The sequence below is a fragment of the Enoplosus armatus genome, chromosome 17 (genome assembly GCF_043641665.1).
Source record: "Enoplosus armatus isolate fEnoArm2 chromosome 17, fEnoArm2.hap1, whole genome shotgun sequence".
In the NCBI taxonomy this organism is placed as follows: Eukaryota; Metazoa; Chordata; class Actinopteri; order Centrarchiformes; family Enoplosidae; genus Enoplosus; species Enoplosus armatus.
In genome coordinates, this window is record NC_092196.1 from 5,780,393 (window position 1) to 5,798,443 (window position 18,051).

The 18,051-nt window shown below is 43.2% G+C and overlaps 3 protein-coding genes across 4 annotated transcripts; 2 read left to right on the plus strand and 1 right to left on the minus strand.

Annotated features, from left to right (window-relative positions):
• Nucleotides 1–2,043: 2,043 nt before the first annotated feature.
• fmc1 (formation of mitochondrial complex V assembly factor 1 homolog) lies at nt 2,044–4,231 on the plus strand. Its single transcript, XM_070923679.1, has 2 exons — nt 2,044–2,183; nt 3,593–4,231. Exons 1-2 carry the CDS (start codon nt 2,055–2,057, stop codon nt 3,794–3,796), a joined length of 333 nt encoding a protein of 110 aa, XP_070779780.1. The 5' UTR covers nt 2,044–2,054; the 3' UTR covers nt 3,797–4,231.
• A 2,074-nt stretch (nt 4,232–6,305) lies between these two features.
• Nucleotides 6,306–11,207, plus strand: LOC139300790 (heme-binding protein 1-like). Its single transcript, XM_070923979.1, has 4 exons — nt 6,306–6,383; nt 9,669–9,807; nt 10,449–10,629; nt 11,030–11,207. Exons 1-4 carry the CDS (start codon nt 6,306–6,308, stop codon nt 11,205–11,207), a joined length of 576 nt encoding a protein of 191 aa, XP_070780080.1.
• Nucleotides 11,208–12,738: 1,531 nt separating this feature from the next.
• wbp2nl (WBP2 N-terminal like) lies at nt 12,739–17,393 on the minus strand. 2 transcript variants are annotated; one of them, XM_070923713.1, is made up of 8 exons: nt 17,274–17,393; nt 16,587–16,695; nt 16,337–16,475; nt 16,002–16,094; nt 15,466–15,663; nt 14,858–14,971; nt 14,261–14,337; nt 12,739–14,149 (listed from the first exon to the last, which is right to left on the minus strand). In XM_070923713.1, the coding sequence occupies exons 1-8, from the start codon at nt 17,330–17,332 to the stop codon at nt 14,093–14,095; spliced, it is 846 nt and encodes a 281-aa protein (XP_070779814.1). In that variant the 5' UTR covers nt 17,333–17,393; the 3' UTR covers nt 12,739–14,092. The 2 variants fall into 2 exon arrangements, with proteins under 2 accessions (XP_070779814.1, XP_070779812.1); XM_070923711.1 differs by having other exon boundaries at nt 12,739–14,152.
• Nucleotides 17,394–18,051: the final 658 nt, after the last annotated feature.

Consider the following 18,051-nt stretch of genomic DNA (forward strand, 5'->3'; position numbering starts at 1 on the left):
ATAGCTCTGTCTCCCCTCTCCCGCCCATCCCTGCGAAAAGATGGGAGGAAGGGAGGTGGGCCCACTCGCTGCATTAGTATTCATTGAAAGAGTGTGTGTGTGTGTGAGAGAGAGAGAGAGAGAGAGAGAGAGAGAGAGAGAGAGAGAGAGAGAGAGAGGAGGAGGAGGAGGGGGAGAGAGGTGCCTTCCAACAAATGTCGAGGAACCAAATCGGTGTGTGAAACTGATAAGAGACTGGCTCCCCCTAGAGTCAATCATCAATACACAAGCTCAAATAACTGGAAACACTGGGAATATAGTGCTGGACCGACCAGCCTGATGACCTGTGACCTGCCTTCAGGGCAGCGCCTGATGTTTGAACCTCTCAAACAACAAATGTGTGCAGTGTGCCACTCCAACTGCACGGCTTCGCTGTAATCCACTTAATCCACAAAATAATTCAATGTTAAATCGGTCAAACGAAAAGATCTCTGTGTGATAAAGCACTGTTACCTTCTTACGCTGTACGCGCACCGTGCGATAAAATCGGACAAAGCAGTGAAGGAATTTGTGGTTCACGTCAGTGTGAAAAAAGCCAAACTCGGTGTTGCTATGGTGACAGATGACCGCTCCCAAGTGTCACAACGATAGGTGGTCAAAAGCAAAGGTAAAAGACGGCAGAGTGTTTATGCCTCCATTAAAACACTCCAGTCATCAAAGGATTTGTCTAATCGACCCTGTTTCTGCGATCAGGAATGACGTAGACCAAATGACCATATTTGGTGAAATTTAAAATCCATAACATTTCACTTGGCATGCACACAAAGACAATCCACTCTATTGTGTACAATAGGCGTCACAGAGGCTTACACTCAAAAGAGCGTGAGGTAAACCACACTCTTTTGTTTCATTCTCTTCAGGGAATAAGTTGTTTTCAATTCATTTCCACAGCCAAGACAATACAGCGCATATCTAGTTTTGTTCTGCGTTAAAGTTGTTATTTATAGCAAAGGGAGAAAGAGACGGAGAGATGCTGACAGATCCTGAAAGAAAATATGATTAAAAACCTCCACGGCCCCCTCCGTCTCCTCCGCTGACCTGTTTATCAGACAGTAATTACTCAGCTCACGATCAAAACTCAAGTCCGATTGTATTTACAAAGACAGGTGTTGTGTGTAAGGCTGAGCGAAGATTTCAGGCAACTTCTGTTCAATGTTTGAATCGTGCATAAGCACATTAAGAAATTACCTTACAGTGAAGTAGAAGGTGGATTCCATGTGGACGAGGCTTCAAATGTGACCGAGGATCAACAGTTCTTACAGCTTTCCTCTCCCCTGGCTGACCTTGGATGGAGCCTCCCAAACATGCAGCACTGTGGTTCTTCGACCCCCTCAACAGTCTCTGCTGGACCTTTCCCCAAGTTTCAGACGACATCTGTGAGCCGGAATTTGAAAATGTAACAAACGGTCAACGGATGAAGAACACTCACTGGAAAATGATGGTGATGAATGTCACAGTTGGCATTATTTTCACCCTCTGCTGAGCATACATGTTCTCTTCCTAATCATATACTTTAGCACCTGTGAGTGAGCTCTCAGTACAACCACTGCCACCTGCAACTGGGGTCCAGCACTTTAAAACACTTTTACAGTAGCTGAAGAGATATAGAAGACTTTGTTTGCTTCTTCAGGTGTTTTCATTAAGTGTGAGCCGTTCTCTAACCCTGGGCTCCTCCAGCAAGACTACAACCAGGGACCGCAGGAAGGTAAAACTAATTTGACACTGGACGGCAAATACACACAAAAAAACTTGAACGTACTGTTTACATATTATCCCACTGCGCTGCATAATTATACATTTATTCATACTCTGTGTACATGTTCAATTAAATCCACGTTACCTTAAAACTGTTGCAGGAAAATGTCAGCGGGGAAGAAGCGTCACATGGGTCGTGGACCTTTTTAGTGTGACATATCGCCGCCTCGTGGTCGACATGCACTCATTGAATCGACTGTGCGGTGTTTGGTTGAGCATGCCTAGCGTCACACGCAGCACAATCACAACACCGTGCAGAGATGGCAGCGCTGTCATCGCCCCTTCGAGCCTGCCGAGGAATACTGAAGGAACTGCGTGCCATCCAAGGACCAAGTTACAAACAGTCACTGGCCTACAACTATGTTATGGACCAGTTTCGTAAGAACAAGGCGAGTTTCTCCACCAACTGCGTTTCAGCCAACGTTAGCTAAGTTAGCTAACTACCCTTACAAACTGCATGGGAAGTGCATGGCTAGCGTTAGCTAACCGGGATAACTCTTGAATGATAACGTTATTATTTTGCTAACGTTAGTTAAGTGAAAATAATGCTCGCCCTTCAGCCGTTCACAAACGTGGGAATAGAGCGAACACCCAGCATGACACCGGAGGGCTGTTGTTGCCATCTGCTAATATTTACAAGTGACAGTTCAACGCAAGGTGACTGTGAAGCGTAAGGACACGCTAACTTTAGCCAGCAGCTAATGAGCCTTAGCATAGCTCCGTGTTGAAACGCAGGTGTTGAGGTACTCCGCCTAATAGTAAATGAACAACAGCATGTAGGTAACCACGCACACCAGAGTGAATTGACTCAGCCACCCATTGTGTTCAAATAGTCGTTGTTGATTTGAACCCAGACTGACCACATTAATAATACCATTCATTCATTTGTATGTAATATAAGTACTACTCATCGGCGGGCCTGTTTTAAAACATTTTTTATCTCTAGTAAGCGTTTTAAGAGAAGTGCTTCTGGATAACCACATTCATCTTCACAGGAACTAAAACACTGCAGAGACATTTTGTTGTAAATATTTTTAAATGAAACACAGAAACCCTTCGTTCGTTAGTCAACAAGGAGTCTTTTCAGTCAAGGACAGCCCTAAATTAAACTTTATATATATTTGAATTACTATGTGTAGCCTACCTCCTCTTCCATCAACCTACATCATTAAACAGCCTGTTTATAACCATCATGTCCACCGAAGAGCGTGTGATTCTGTTTGTTTCTGTGTTTACCCAAAACACAGTAGTAGAGCTGTTTGTTCAAATGATGGGCTCGGATTTATATGCATATAGGCTTAAAGCTTGTTTTGCTTATGCTTGGGAGAACATGGCTCACCAGGGTGGTTGAATGCATGTGCAGTCACTGAAGCCAAATAGCTAGGAGCAACTCCTGCTTGTCAGTGTGTATTTGTCCCAGCTCTGAAAAGACCCGGAGGCATTATAATGTATATATGAAACTCTATAAGGACTGGACCAAATGCTTTCTGTCCATGTAGCTGTTATGGTTGATGAAGAAAAAAAAACATTCTGGCAGAAGAGCCTGTGATGTACTCATATGTTTATGTTATAGTCTGTTACTGGAGCCATCGCTGACTCCATGTTGTCCACCAGCTAGACCTTAAGGCTTTCCTTCATAAACATAACTTGATTTCATTTTTCCCTATGGTGACTGATTTAGTGAACAAAGCAGAAATGAAAACACTGTTTAAAGGAACTGACCACTTGGCAGCCAATGTTATGATCTGGTTCGTCATTTGATCTTCACTAATATTTCTTTCCTTAAACCCTCTCACAGGTAACAGGAGAAAGGTACTGCCGTGCCCAGCAGGAGGCACACCATGCCTCAGACACCTACCTCTGTTTGCTGACATCTACCAGGAACCACCTGGTCCTGCACAACCTTTACCATGGCAAGGGAGAGCGCAGCCAAGAAGAAGTGGCTGGCATAGTGGGGCTCAGGCTGCCCACTCAGCCAGGGGGTAAAGGCTGGGAGAAGTGAGGACATGAGAGGGTGCAACATTGGAAGAAAATCTTGACCCTTTTCTGAAGTGACTTGTCTGTGGCCGATTCATCTGGTCTCATACAATTCACCTCATGTAACATAAACTCTAAAGGGATAAATATTTGGCTGGAGTCTGGCAGGCTGGAGATTGTGCCATCGTGGACTGATTTGAGGAAGCTCGACTTTTTCCTGTTGTGTTGTTCTACCTATGTTTAAGGGGAGGAAATATGATGATAATCTGATCTGGCAGTATTTGAAGCAACTGTGAAAATATATCTGTTTGGCTGTAAATATACTGTACCGTACAGCTTATCCTCACCTCCTTCTGTTTGTGTTTTGGAAATGTCCTTAATGTTAAAAGGCAAAAGCAACCTTTCAAAACGTCTGTAAGTACATTTTGATTCATTTGTCCCATTAAAATATTTGCCACTATTACACTTTGAGATTTTTGAAGACCTTGTTTACACATTATAATACACATCCTGCTTGCGTATCAATTAAACTTGCAGTTAAATCCATTTATTACTGCATTTATACGCACTTAAGCAGCCAGGTAAAAGTAAATACTAATATGACATTAATCAGCAGCAATCATTGAGAATCTGTTGTTTTTTGAATGTAAAGTTATGAAGACACATGGGCTTGGTGAATTCATGTCTTTTATAGTCACAGCAATTTGCACAGTTGTTTGTGGGATTCTTCACGGTTTGTCCCATTAGACTTGTCCACTGAGGCATTCACTGCCTTTCTTGCAGTTGTCCATTATGCATGCTTTTGCATGAGTGTACATTGGGGTGGACAGCAAACAAGAACATAAATACAGTCTGATGCAAAACAAGACAATAGTGCTGCTACAATATAGTGTCAAACAAATATAGGGTCTTTGTTGCTTATGTTCTTGTTGAGAAGATGTTTGAGAGTATATTAGGACTTTATAACAGACTTAGCTCATAAAAGGTTATATCTATTTTTCATTTTGTTTTGTTTTTTGTCCACCCCATTCAACCCGCAGCTACAAAACAAGTAAGTCACGAAGTTGAATAGCAATGGCCACTATAGATTACTACCAGCTATTGACAGTCACTGCTTTTGAAGTGAGGTTTCAAGGCAACTTGATACAGGCCAGGATGTTGCTGCTGTGTGCATCAGTCGCACACACTGCACCATTACGTAATGGGAGAGGAAAACGTCTCCAAAATCATCACAGTACACGCCAAACAGGGAAACTGCATCGGGCCAAGAGGAACCCTTATCATCGGCGCCTGAGAGACGGGAATAATTGTTTAACAACACAAGTTGCATCCTCAAAATCTGAATCACTGGCCTTTGTTTAAACAGTCAACAAAAAATGAAGATAATGAAATACACATTCAAATAAAGTGAGTTAGACATTGAAATACATTCCATTGTACGGTGTCCCAGTGATTTGTATATGTACAGTATGCTGCCACAGCTCCCTCATACAGTACCTCAGCTTTTCTGGCCCAATGCTATCCATCCCACTTTTTTATACTAAATCTACCCCTCCTGTTTCCTCTTACTCTCCAGTGGTGACTAACATGGCCTTCGGTGTGAATTTAAATAGACTAACCCTAAAGCAGAGCAACGCACAGTTGACACAGGGAGTAAGACTTGCACTGCCCCCCAAACTAATATACACACACACACACACACACACACACACACACACACACACAGCCCTGGAAAGAAAGTCCAATGCATACTGACAAACCCAGGGCTTGTGTCAAAATTTATATTGCACAAAAAGCAGGACGTAAATGTGCTTCTCCACGCCCCACTGTTTCATGCATGCTGGAAGAGACAGCCATGACAAACAGAATGAGAGAGAAACCCTAACAAAAGCTGAGTGGCACTGAAGGTTACGCTATTTTTTTTTTTTTTTGGGGGGGGGGGGGGGGGGGTAGGATTAGGAGGAGGTGACTCCCTGTAGACTATGATGCTGCATCTCATACCAGGGAATTACTCATGCAAGTCAATGTATTTTTAATGTCAGCGCAACCTGAACTCATCTGGGGGGGTAATAAGCCATGGAAAATGAGCTCTGTGCTGTCAGCTTGATGTCCCCACTTTACGTGAACTTTAACGTTTAAGAGTGAAAGGTGGTGATATAAGTGAGCGTCAAGCTGGTGAAGAGGAGAAACAACGAGAGGGAGGAAGAGAGGAGGAGGGCGGAGACACTCCAGCCGGTCAGAGGAGAGGCTCGCTTGTTCATTCCTGGGTTCGGCAGAGGGGCGCGGAGTCAGCATCTCCAACTTCTGTCTCCGAGAGGAAGAAGCGGCTGTTGAGGAGGAACAGGGCGCGCACTCTTTCGGCGCTTTTTTTTTGGAGCACCTGGATACTGCTAGAAGTCACCTCTTCCTCGTCGAGCCTTTCCCAGGAGTTGGACGGACCACACCAGGGGGTTCCAGCGGGGAGAGAAAGTTGTTTGGACGAAAGGGAGAAACCAAAGGAGCGGAGAGAGGAGAGGTGACCTGGTCCAAGCGACATGTTTGGCATGATCAAGAACTCGCTCTTCGGAAACACCGAGGAGACGGAATATAAACTGCTCAGCAGCGAGACGAAGGTAAGCAGTGCCCGACACAGCTCCATCACTCTGACATCTTTAAAGCTTCGCCAAGCTCCATTTCTTTACGCGCGTCTGCAGCTATGATTACGCACGGTAACCCTGCTGCACTGTGGAGGTGCACGGTTTCTCCTCCTGTTTGCGTAAATATTTCATCCAGCACTTAACACAAACTAAGACTATGTTATGGTCCTTTTGTTTAAAATGGCCATTGACTTGCCCCTGCTGTTAACACAGCCCCTGTAATCGTGACTGACAGCCTGGCAGTTAATTGCTTGTGACCTATAAGGATGCCTGCTGAGCCGCAGTGTGGGGCAAAGGGGCAAACCAGCCAGAGGTCCTCTGCCAATCAACAAGGCAGACATGAATAAAGATGGTGATGCTGAGTTCTGTGTAGCCTTAAGACAATAACGCACGCACACACACACACACACACACACACACACACACTGTACTGCAGTCAGAGAGGTTTTATGTTTTCCTATTCAGTGTTGCGCGCACAGCTGTGGGTCACTGTTCTTTCCATCATGACATTGCACGTGTGTCAATGTGTGTGTGTGTGTGTGTGTGTGTGTGTGTGTGTGTGTGAGGAAGAGAGGTGCTGCGCTCGTGCTGTGTATACGTGCATGTGAAAGCAACTGACCCGGAGGATGGAAGAGGATGCAGATGAGACGTGTTTGTGGTTAACCCATGAGCTCAGATATGGATCGGGTGTGTACGCTGATACACTGACCATAGCTGATGAGGACGGTGACGTGGAAAACTGACGTCACAGAGGAGGAAGGGCATGCCCTTTGCATGTCAGCCCCCCCCCCGTCCCTTGTTATGTTTAGGTGTATATTGTGTTTGCCTATATTTAATGTATGCACACTTTGGAGAGATTCCAGTAAACTCAGTGATGTGTGTGCCTCACAGACATTTCGAGGTTCTTCTCTCGTGCCCTGTTGACCCACAGTGCACTACTGTAAATGTGCATGTAGCCATGTAATGTCACGGTTGCCGTGGGTTTTGAAAGTGGCTTTGTGTGTTTACCTTTGTATAGCAGCTAACTTTTGACAGGGAGACAAAGGCAGACAGAACGAGACAAAGAGGACTTCCAGCCTCACTGGCCAGACAGGCGGGGAATCAAATGACCCAAACTGACACATTTACCAACACACACACACACACACACACACACACACACACACACACACACAGACACACACACACAGGAAGGCAGATCTGTTCTGACACTGCATACTAACATCTCTTGTCTGAAGCTGAAATTCAAAAGAAGACCATTTAAGCCTGCAGTGTGTGCACAAATAACTGCGTGTTAGCGATTCCAATTATAACTACTCACATTTGGAAATGGGAAAGAATTCATTTTACTGCAAAGCTCTTGGCATTTGCTGAAAAGTGGACAAAGAGGATCATAATTGGTGATCGATCATTGATATTACGGATCTAAGTGCAGAAAGATCACGCTTCCGATTCATTAAACAGCCGTGAGAAGTCAGAGCAGCGAGCGTCATCAAATCTCTGGACTTGACTGACTTGTTTAAACAGCAGGTATTGAAATCAGAGCTTGTCACCTGATCTGTGGAGCACCCGCCTGACTCCTCCTGTCACCTTACACTCTTAATTAAAACTGACACAGAATACAGACGAGATGCCTGGCAGCTCTCTCTCTCACACACACACACACACACACACACGTACCTACGCACACACATTCACAGCCGAACAACAGCAACACATAAGTGGAGTTCAGAAGTTTGCTAATGAATGCAGATTATTTTAACGGAACATGAACCGACAAGGCAATTTAACAGTCACAGTGTTGATAATACCTGTCGTGTGCTGCGTTCAGGCACGGAGTAATTATCACTGTATAAGCTGGCATAAGACAGCAGCTAAACACACACACACAGACACATGGCAGACAAATTAATTGCACTACTTAACTAGAAGTCAGGCTCTGCTTTCTTGGTATGTCACCCATACACAATGTTAATGGTGGTCCCACTGACAAGCCACACAGAGCAGAACCCTTGTAATTACTACGCAGGAGCCTGTCACAAGTTAGAGCTTCATGATAACATACTGTTGGCAGCATCTTCTGATTACACGACCTCTTAACAGAGTTTTCATGTTTTCTTCCTCTCTGTAGTGAGTTACAGTAATATTAGATGGATGAAAGTTGTATAGCAAAGACAACTAATATAGCAATGGGAAGACGTCTAAATACCCTATGAGAGAGTCACAAATTAATATACGAGATGAAGACGAAATCATTTGCATGATATTTTTAGATTCGCCTTCAGGGGAGAGAAATTAAGGAGCCCACGTAAGAATGAGGATATGCAGTGGAAATGATGCCCACTGTTGCCTTTCTTTGTTGCTGGCATCATGTTGAAAAAAACACCTCATCTGCAAAAATAATAAGCGGCATCTTTCACAGCAGCCAGCAGCTTCTCATAGGCCGATGGCAAACTGTACGAGGGGAACGAATGACAATGACAATATGAAACTAAACTTCAGCGCTTAACAACACTATACAAACACACACACTATAAAATACGGCACAGCATAATCACATTAGCGGAATTCAAAACCTGCATCACAGTCTCTACAGTGACCAGATTCCTTCAAAACCTATTAAAGTTATTGCTCAGCAGCATAGTTGAGTGACTGTGCTCCACATTAGCCCCACTTAATCATATTTAATGCAAAACTGTTGCATCACATTAATGCTGTGTGTCTGGGGGTGGGGGCGAGTTGTGTGTGTGCGTGCGCGTATGTGTTCGCCTGTGCACTGTTATGTAAGCGCGTGCATCTCTTGCCCATTATTCTCTGTAGGCTGACTGAACACTGCCGAGCTGAAGAAGAAATTAAATCAAATCAATGTAAATATGTTTCATCTGCATCTTATTATTTGGCTGCCAACAATGGTTTCACATACCCACGTGTGTGCAGTCACACGCACACCAACACACACACACACACACACACACACACACACACTGAACCCTCCGAGTGTAAACCCCCGGCCAGTTCAAGGCTTTCGTCCTCAGGAGCAGATAGTCAACATCAGTGTGTGAGAGGTGAATCATATCTGAGAGCTCAACATCTTCCCTGCACCCATCCCCAGGAAGACAACAACTGTGTGTGTGTGTGCGTGTGTGCGTGCGTGTGTGTGTGTGCATAAAAGCAATTTCTGCATATGTGCATGCATGCAATGTGAAGCCGTGGTTTGGCCCGCTGATGCCGAAGCCACCCCGATTTCCTTTTCTTCTCTAGGATGGAGTTAGCTTTGAGGTGCGGAGGTACGATGGTGCCAAATACGCTGTCGTCTCCTCTGAGGGACGAACCTTTGACCAAGTGACGGGGGAGCTGGTGAGGAAGCTGCTTATGTACATCGGCGGGAGCAACGAACAAGGTAAGCCAATCAGAAGACAAAACGCCCTGGTGGATCAGTGTGCAAAGATATGTTTACCAACACTATAGGACCTCATTTGGCCCATGAACCACCTCTGTTATCCTTCCTGTTCCATGTTTGATTCACGATTCATGTAATGTAATTGAAAGATTTTCATAATCTGATGAAGGATGTTTTTTCTTGTATTTCTTTTAGATCTTTCAGTATTTTTAAGCTCATCCTCATGAAAGAAAATACATTTATAAAAAAACTATTGTTACAGTTTAAGCTGGCTCACTTCAAATGGTTTAGCTTTATTGGAGGATACATCTGAATAATGCTCAGACACTAATGTCCTTCGAGGGCAGAGAAATATAACCTCAGCCAGGTTAAGTGCAGTCTGAAAGCTAGGCCTCAGTGCAGAATCGTTGTTTCATTTGTTTTTGCTATTTATAGAGGTGTGATTTACATGGCCTGTTTTGCAGTGGATAAAAACTATCACTCTTGGCATCTGCATAATGATATTATGTACTCTGCTCAAAAGCACGCCGACCCTGACCTTTAGAGGTGGGTCGTAGGGAGGAGAGCTTCTCTGCTGTCTCTGATGTTCCCTCTTTCTTTTCTTTTTTTAACTCCCTTCCTGTCTCACTTCTTCCTGTAAGGCGAGGCCATGGGCACAGCAGCTCCCATCATCTTCACGGTGTACCCACGGAATGACGGCGTCCTGTCTCGCCGTTTGGTGGTCGGCATTCGCATCCCCTCCAACTACCAGCAAAGCCCCCCGACTCCCACCGACAGTGCCATCAGGGTTGAGGAGCGGCCTGGCATGACTGTCTACGCTCTGTAGGGGCCATTTAAAGTGCTTCAAAATGCTGATATATACATACAAGGAAGAGAGTGTTATGCATGTTGATGTGAGGCGCTGTGTGTTAAAGTCTTTCCAAGAGCTTCCCCCTGTACTAGTCATTATTTAGTCCACATTTTGAAACCAATTATAGCTGCCTTGCAGCACAGTTACCCCACCTGACCTAAATGCACCAGTAGCTATTTTACTTAATATGTTCAGTCTCCTGCAGGGCAATTGTACTAAGGCAGGTTTACTTGACCTCACTGTGTGTCTTTTGGGTCCCTGTTCCATTCCAGTGAGACAGCACATCCAGTAAGAAGTCCACCCAGTTCACCCAATTAAACTAACACTCTTATTATCCACCTCTGTCTTTTTCTTTTCTTTTTTTGTTCACAGGCAGTTTGGAGGCTTCGCAGGGGAGAGTGAGTACCGAGCAGAGGCCTTGCGTTTGACGCGCACCCTGGGTGAGACGGCCCCCTTCCAGCGCAAGCAGTACTTCTGCTGCAGCTACGACCCGCCACTCAAGCCTTACGGACGCCGCAATGAGGTGTGGTTTCTACAGGAGGAGCCGTAGCAGCCGCTCGACCAGATCTGAGTCAAATCTCATGCTGAATATCTCTATTCAACCTTAATTACCCCTTCACTGCCGACAATCCTGTAGCTCTAACAGTATTTGATTGGAAAGAGCAATATGGTGACTTGATAGACCTTTGAACCCAAATGGACAGGTAGAGATTACCCATGTTGCCTTTACCCATATGTCACACACACAGTAGCTACACTGGAGTTAGGCGTCCAAGCAATAGGACAGCTTAGAATTCAACATCAGCGCAGTAGCATTTCTTCATTTCATTATTATTTTCTAATTTGAACTCACCCCTTGTAGCTCTGAGTGATTAAAGGCTTTAATCACTTTAAGACTAGACAAATGCAGTGTTAAGAAATTTAAGTATCAGTCGGAGTCCCGTGCAATACGTTTCATCTGAAAAATGAGCATTTCTCAAAACAGTATCTAGCAATGTGACAGAGTTCAGTTCTCTAAGCCGAGAGAAAATAGATCTTTAAGAACCCCCTTTAGATAAACTGTTATTTAAGCAACTCAGTGAGTAATCCTATATTAATCTGTATTTAAGTGAGTTGATTTTTTCATTCCTTTTAGAAGTACTTGTTTGTCCTAAAGGGTCAATAAAGTCCCTATAGAGCTCTCATCTCCCTGAAGAACACACAGTAGGGCTTTGCACATCTTTAACCTAGTTTACAATTTAGTGGCGGCTACAGAGAAATGTATAGAATTAACATTAGATACATGGCAGTAAAAAGCACACTTCCTTTTCCTGAGTAAGGAACTGGAAAGAAAGAGGAGTTGAGCCATAAAGTAGAACTAGTGTTTAGGAATTCATAGGTGGACAGCTGTGAGTGGATATTAGCTCGCTAGCTTTAGGTGTTGTTATAAACTTTGTGGTTATGTGTTGATCCAGAAAGCATTTGTGTGTAGTGAATAGTTTGTGTTTTAGTGCATGACATCTTTATTTATTCAGACTCTTGAAACAGTGTTATGGGATACATCTGCACAGTGTGGTTTTCTGTCATAAGAGTGAATATTATGTTCAGGTTTGATAGTGTTTCATAACATAATAAATATATTATTCAGTAAGAGTGTGGATCATTCGAATTGTCTTATTTCTTCCTTTTGTGAATCGCCCTCAGAGACTGTACCAGTCCAGATAGTTATGGAGTAAGTAAAAAAGAAATGGCTTCTACTGACCAGACACACACCATGTGTAGTTTCACATTACATAATGATCAATCAATGTGAAGCCTTTACTTGGAGAATGATTACCAGTACACTTTATCACTTTAATGGCGCGATAAGCAGCAAATCTAATTAAAAGAGCAAAGTTAATAAAGTCAGTAATAATAAATGTCATGGTAAATGGACTGCATTTAGAGTTAGGAAATCAATGTTTGATGAAGAAAATTCAGCAATAATTCAGTAAATGTAAATTAGATATTTAAGATATTTAACCCAATTAAGGGGTTTGTATTCGTGTGTGAAGTGATTCAGTGTTTAAAACTTCAATCAGATAAATGACCAAAATGCAAAATTCAACAAATGACTCATTTATTAGATTTTAATTGACAGACAAAATTCAGCGAGAGGAATAATAACTGCAAAAGAGATATTAATATATAGACATTTTGATTAATTCAAGCAAACTAAAACCCAAACCCCCCAAAATCCTCCATCCTCTACAACTGTGTGCAAATAGTCCTTCAAACAGGTGTTAACTGATGCACAATGAGGGGGGGGATGCAATTACACAGTCTGTTGACACCTCACCCTACTTTAATCAGGAATAAATGGTTTTCATTCAGAAGTTTCAAAAGCAGGCAAAAACACTGATGGGCTCTTAATGCAACGCTGTGGCCCTGTAACCCCACACTAGTGTAATTACACAAAGAGTGGGGTTCTGGTTTCAGCTTGGCTCTGCATACATGAATACAATAGAAGCTAGGAGGAGAGCCAGGGTTCACTCAGCTGACCCCAGCCTGCCACCTATAACCTTGTAAATGTCAGGTTGAAATATTGCACATATAGACTTGTTATGTGAGAAGTCTATCAGGTCCCCCTTTTTCAAACAATGCACTGCTCCTTATGATGACAAAAACCTCCATTTAGATATATTCAATTATGATGGAGACTGTGAGATTTGGGTCATACACTGAGAGGAATTACTTAAACTGTAATGTAATGGAACTGATGTAGTGCAGGATCACATTGGTCATATATGAAGGAACTCGCTGTATTACTATTCATAGTATGAGAATCAGTCAGATATTGTATTACTAAATACTATTCAACCCAATTTTGGTTTTGTATATGGACGACGACTACTCAACGCAAAACTGTATAGGAAACACACACGGTACCTTCATTGATACTGCAAAAATACTTTACCTTTTATAGTAGTTGCTATTGTTAATAACTATAGGAACTGCAATCAAGAAATTGCTACAAAATGTTTTGGTAATAAATCTCTGTCTTAAAAAGTACATTCCCCATACTGCCTCCTCCTTTCAGCTCTCAACAAGGACAGTTGAGACGCCCTTACCTACATGTTAGAGAATCAGACAGAGTAAAGCAAATCCCATCACTCAGAATGTTAATAATGATAAGTCTCAGAAAAGCTAGAGTTACAAGTTGTCAATCATTTAAATGAACATAAGTAAATGGGGAAAAACAGTATTTAAAAGATGTGATTGCTTTATAGGCTATTCCAAATGTTATTAATTCACTGGAGAATTATCACTGACATCTTTGAGCCCTCTATAACTTGCATTTTCTTTTCTGTATTCTACAATTGAGTAGGTATCCATCGACATTACTCCTGGTTTTAGAATATATTTAAGATACAGGGGAAGAGAGAGGAGTGTCGTTGAAGTGATGGAGCGTGAGCCTCAGTTGTTTTTCTTCTCAGGAGAGTTTGGATAAGGTGCGTATGGTGGAGGCCTCTCCTGCTTGGGAATTAAGATTAAAAAAAACAACAACATTGTACCATTACAAGGAGAACTGATATGTCCATGTCCACAAGTTTAAGTGAGGGGAAGACGAGCAAAGCAGCTTACCATGGGCATGTAGACATTGTGTGGATTGCTGGGATTGTAATACGCGTTGCCTGCCGCTTCAGCCGCCTTGGAGTTACCTGGGCATAAAATGAGACATGACAAAGACAGGGAGATAAAGATAGACAGTGATGACTGTTGAACATATTTAGGAACAGATGCTGCAGCTCCCAACATTGTAAGGCGAACTGATGCGAGGAGCACAGTGTTAGTCATGTGAAGCACAACCACTGACAGCTCCAGGAGCCCTCGAGACAAAATCTACTGGCACACCCTGAGGATGTCCTACTCAAGCTCGTCCTAAAACGGAGGTAGGCCAAACTGATATTTCAGCGCAGCGTACCAAGCTCACCCCATGTGCAGGGTGAGACCGTTTTCACCAAAATCCACAAGGTGCTAGAAAAGAGAATGAAGGGAGGAGGGGGTTTGTTTATCCTTTGTAATTTTGATGTGTAGCAGTTGAGACATCAGCACCCCTTTTTTTGGTGGCATGATTCGAAGTGACTCACTTTGAGGCAGACAGATCAGATCTGACAGGTGCAGTGACACAGACATACATAGAGGAAAAATAAAGGGAGAGTGAGGGAGAGAGAAATGGACCTGGAGGTGGTGGTGGTGTTGCTGCCCAGTTCTGGGGGGGTGCGGCCCAATTTTGGGGTGGCCCAGGGTAGGGAGGAGGTGGGGCCATGTAGTCAAAACCAGATGGGTACATTCCTGGAACACAGGCCGACAGAAAAGAAAAGAGAGATAGTTTCAAGGTCAAAAGGAGGTTACAGTCTGCTTGGGCAATTAGTTACACAGTAAAAATAAAAAAAAAACTAACCGCTGACAGGAAGAGCGCAAAACCACAGCATCATTTGTGCCTGAAGGGTTATTACTTAGGTGCAATGAGGACATTTGGCAAAAACCGTGTATACAAAAAACAAATATGTGAGCACTGCATACACATGCAGGGAAACATTACCTAAAGGCTAAAAACTATGAAAATCACATCTTAAGAGTATATACTGGCCTTTTCTATGTTACATTTATTGACCGTGAAAGAATGAAAAAAGAAAATAAAAGAAATCAACAAAAAAAAACAGCTAAATTATTTTAGCAAATTACATTTACTGTTAGGCCAGCCTAAAAACACCACGCTTCATTTGTCGTTGGTACCTTCAGTAGAATCCGACATACGAATGTCAACAAGTAACTGAATTCTGTACCTGCAGTGGCTGTTGGACAAGGGTAGCCCATGTTGCCAGCAGCAGGGGGAGGGCCCTGGTAGAATCCATTCTGCTGGGGAGGGTGTGGGTAAGGGTAGGCGGGAGGAGCAGGCGGGGGTGGGCCATAGCCATTCATCATGCCAGGTGAAGGATAGCCGTAAGAGGCGGCACCGTTTTGTGGAGGAGCAGCACGAGAAGCTGAAACACAGCAAGAGAAAAGGGTCTCTTGTAACAAATAAACTGGACTTTCTAAAAGGTTATAGGTGTGTTCATTCACTCCCCATTATCTTATATATATCCATAGTAATTGGGCCATTCTTTACAGGAGCTTTTGGGGGCATGCCTTCAGTACATTTAGTGCTTATACTTCTTTACTGTTTTTAACCTTGGATGTTTAGATTAGTTTATTCTTATTTTTGTGTCATACCAAACATCTGGCCCACAAGACACACGTATACCAAAAAAAAAAAGTGTCCAATTAATATTTGCCATTATAAAACATCGGACACGGTGATTAGGGAAACTAGCATACAAACCATTTGTGGCCAGTTTGAAGAGATCCTGTCCCACCTCTATGGCTCCTCCGCTGGGGAATGACATCTTGAAATGGGCCTGGCCCTCCCAGCCACCTGTTGAGAGAGTCGACTGCATTCAGAGCAAATACAGAAAGCTACACTTTCTTTACTGTGAATGTCAACAGAGGTGACAAGGAAGTGCAGTCCGTTTATTTTGACTAAGATAATGCACCAACTATCTATTGTATTTTGCAATACGAATATGACCATTTATGAAAGAAATTAATATTATAGACACAAAATCAAAACAAATCAAATACCTTGGTGGTTAAGAGTAAAAACAAAAGGCCACCTACCACCAGCCTCAGCTGACACTGTCCCTTTAATGTAGTTGGCTCCAAAGACTGGCTGCTCAATGCCGCAGCCCTTCATCAGATAATAAGGGAACATGGCTGAACCCAGGCAATCCTTAGTATTACTGGACACAAACACCAACTAAGCCAGTGAATGAGGGAAGAGACAAGAGAGTGTGTGGGGAGAGGATGTTACAACAGGTGTATAAGAATATGAACACTGTAAATGAAGACTATGTAACTTTGGCTGTACCCTGTATGGTGTGAGGTAAACGGTGCCCTTCTTGGTCCCCCTCAGCAGGTCTGTCTTGCAGGAGACATCGCTGAACGACAGCTCCACATTCTTACAATCCCTTACAACACTAGGAGAAGAAGAAGCAGGTGGAAATAAAGTAACCTGTAACCACTCTAAAATATCAGCTGATGCAATTGTGGTGCAGAATATATGTATGCATGTGACAATTGTTTGAATTTACTGTATTTCACAACGTTTAGCTAACCCACTTTACACATTACATATATGATGACATTTTTGTTTTAACAAGATGTCAACATCCATACGAAAGCTACCACTACTTCCTGTTTTGATAGCCAGCTAACGTTACAAGTTAGCCATCTTGCTTAAACCAACTGTCAAGACACGCAGCCATTAATAATATTATGTCACCCCAGTTTAAAACAGCAAACACATCATTTGAATTGCCCCGAGATGACCTAATCAGCTAACGCAAACGTCAACAATGGAACAGAGGTGTTGGCTAGCTAGCTATGCTAATGTCAACCAGGCCAGCTAGCTAACAGTTAGCAGGAGGCTAGCGGTTGGATAGCATTATGTTGACTACGCACTGGAAAGTAGATGGTAAACAAGCCGAGACGAGAGACACGAGATAGCTAGCTAGGTAACAAAATTAACCACAGAGACGGAATATAATACACATACCTTTCTCCGTTGTTTATCAAAAGGCCGCCGTTTTGCGAATGATTCCGATTCAAAGCCATGTTTGGGAGATGTCTTCTGCTCTCCTGATGCCTGTGCTAAAGTCTGACTCTCAGCCCGACGGGGATGCCACGGAAACGTCACAGGCGTTACGTCACCACACCGTCTGACAACTCGTGATTTACCGTGGGACAGTCAACATGATTAGCATACAGAGTGCTGTGTGATACCTGGGCCACTGTCTGAAATCCGATCGAGTGTAAAGATCTTCAGAGTTTGGTCCAGTTAAAGTTTTGACCAAGACTCGTGAGCTCAATGTTCTCTGTGTCGTCTGGCATCATCACAGTTGGACAGACATCCACTATGTCCTTGTAGAATAGCCTTTGTGTCTTCATCCTCATTTGATTGAAACCATCACATCCCCAATTCAAATGAAATAATACGAGTTACAAAGCAGATGAAAGCCTCGCGGGATTTGACCTGTGTCTCTGCTGAGACGCTGCAGCTCATCATAACATTTGCTCACAAAACCAGTTATACTTGGAAGAATTGATGAACTTTTAATACAAATCACAGATCAAGACAACGCACATGGGCCACTCGTCTGAAACCCTGACAGGATGCAGCAGTGAATAAAGGTTAAAAGTTGCTTATGTAATAATTAGATGGGTACAAGCATTGCCATAGGGAGAGGGAGAGGGGGCGAGGTTGGCAAGGTCTTTGAGTTACGCAATGATTTCATCTAATGGCTCCCAGAGGATACCTTGGCCCATGCATGTGC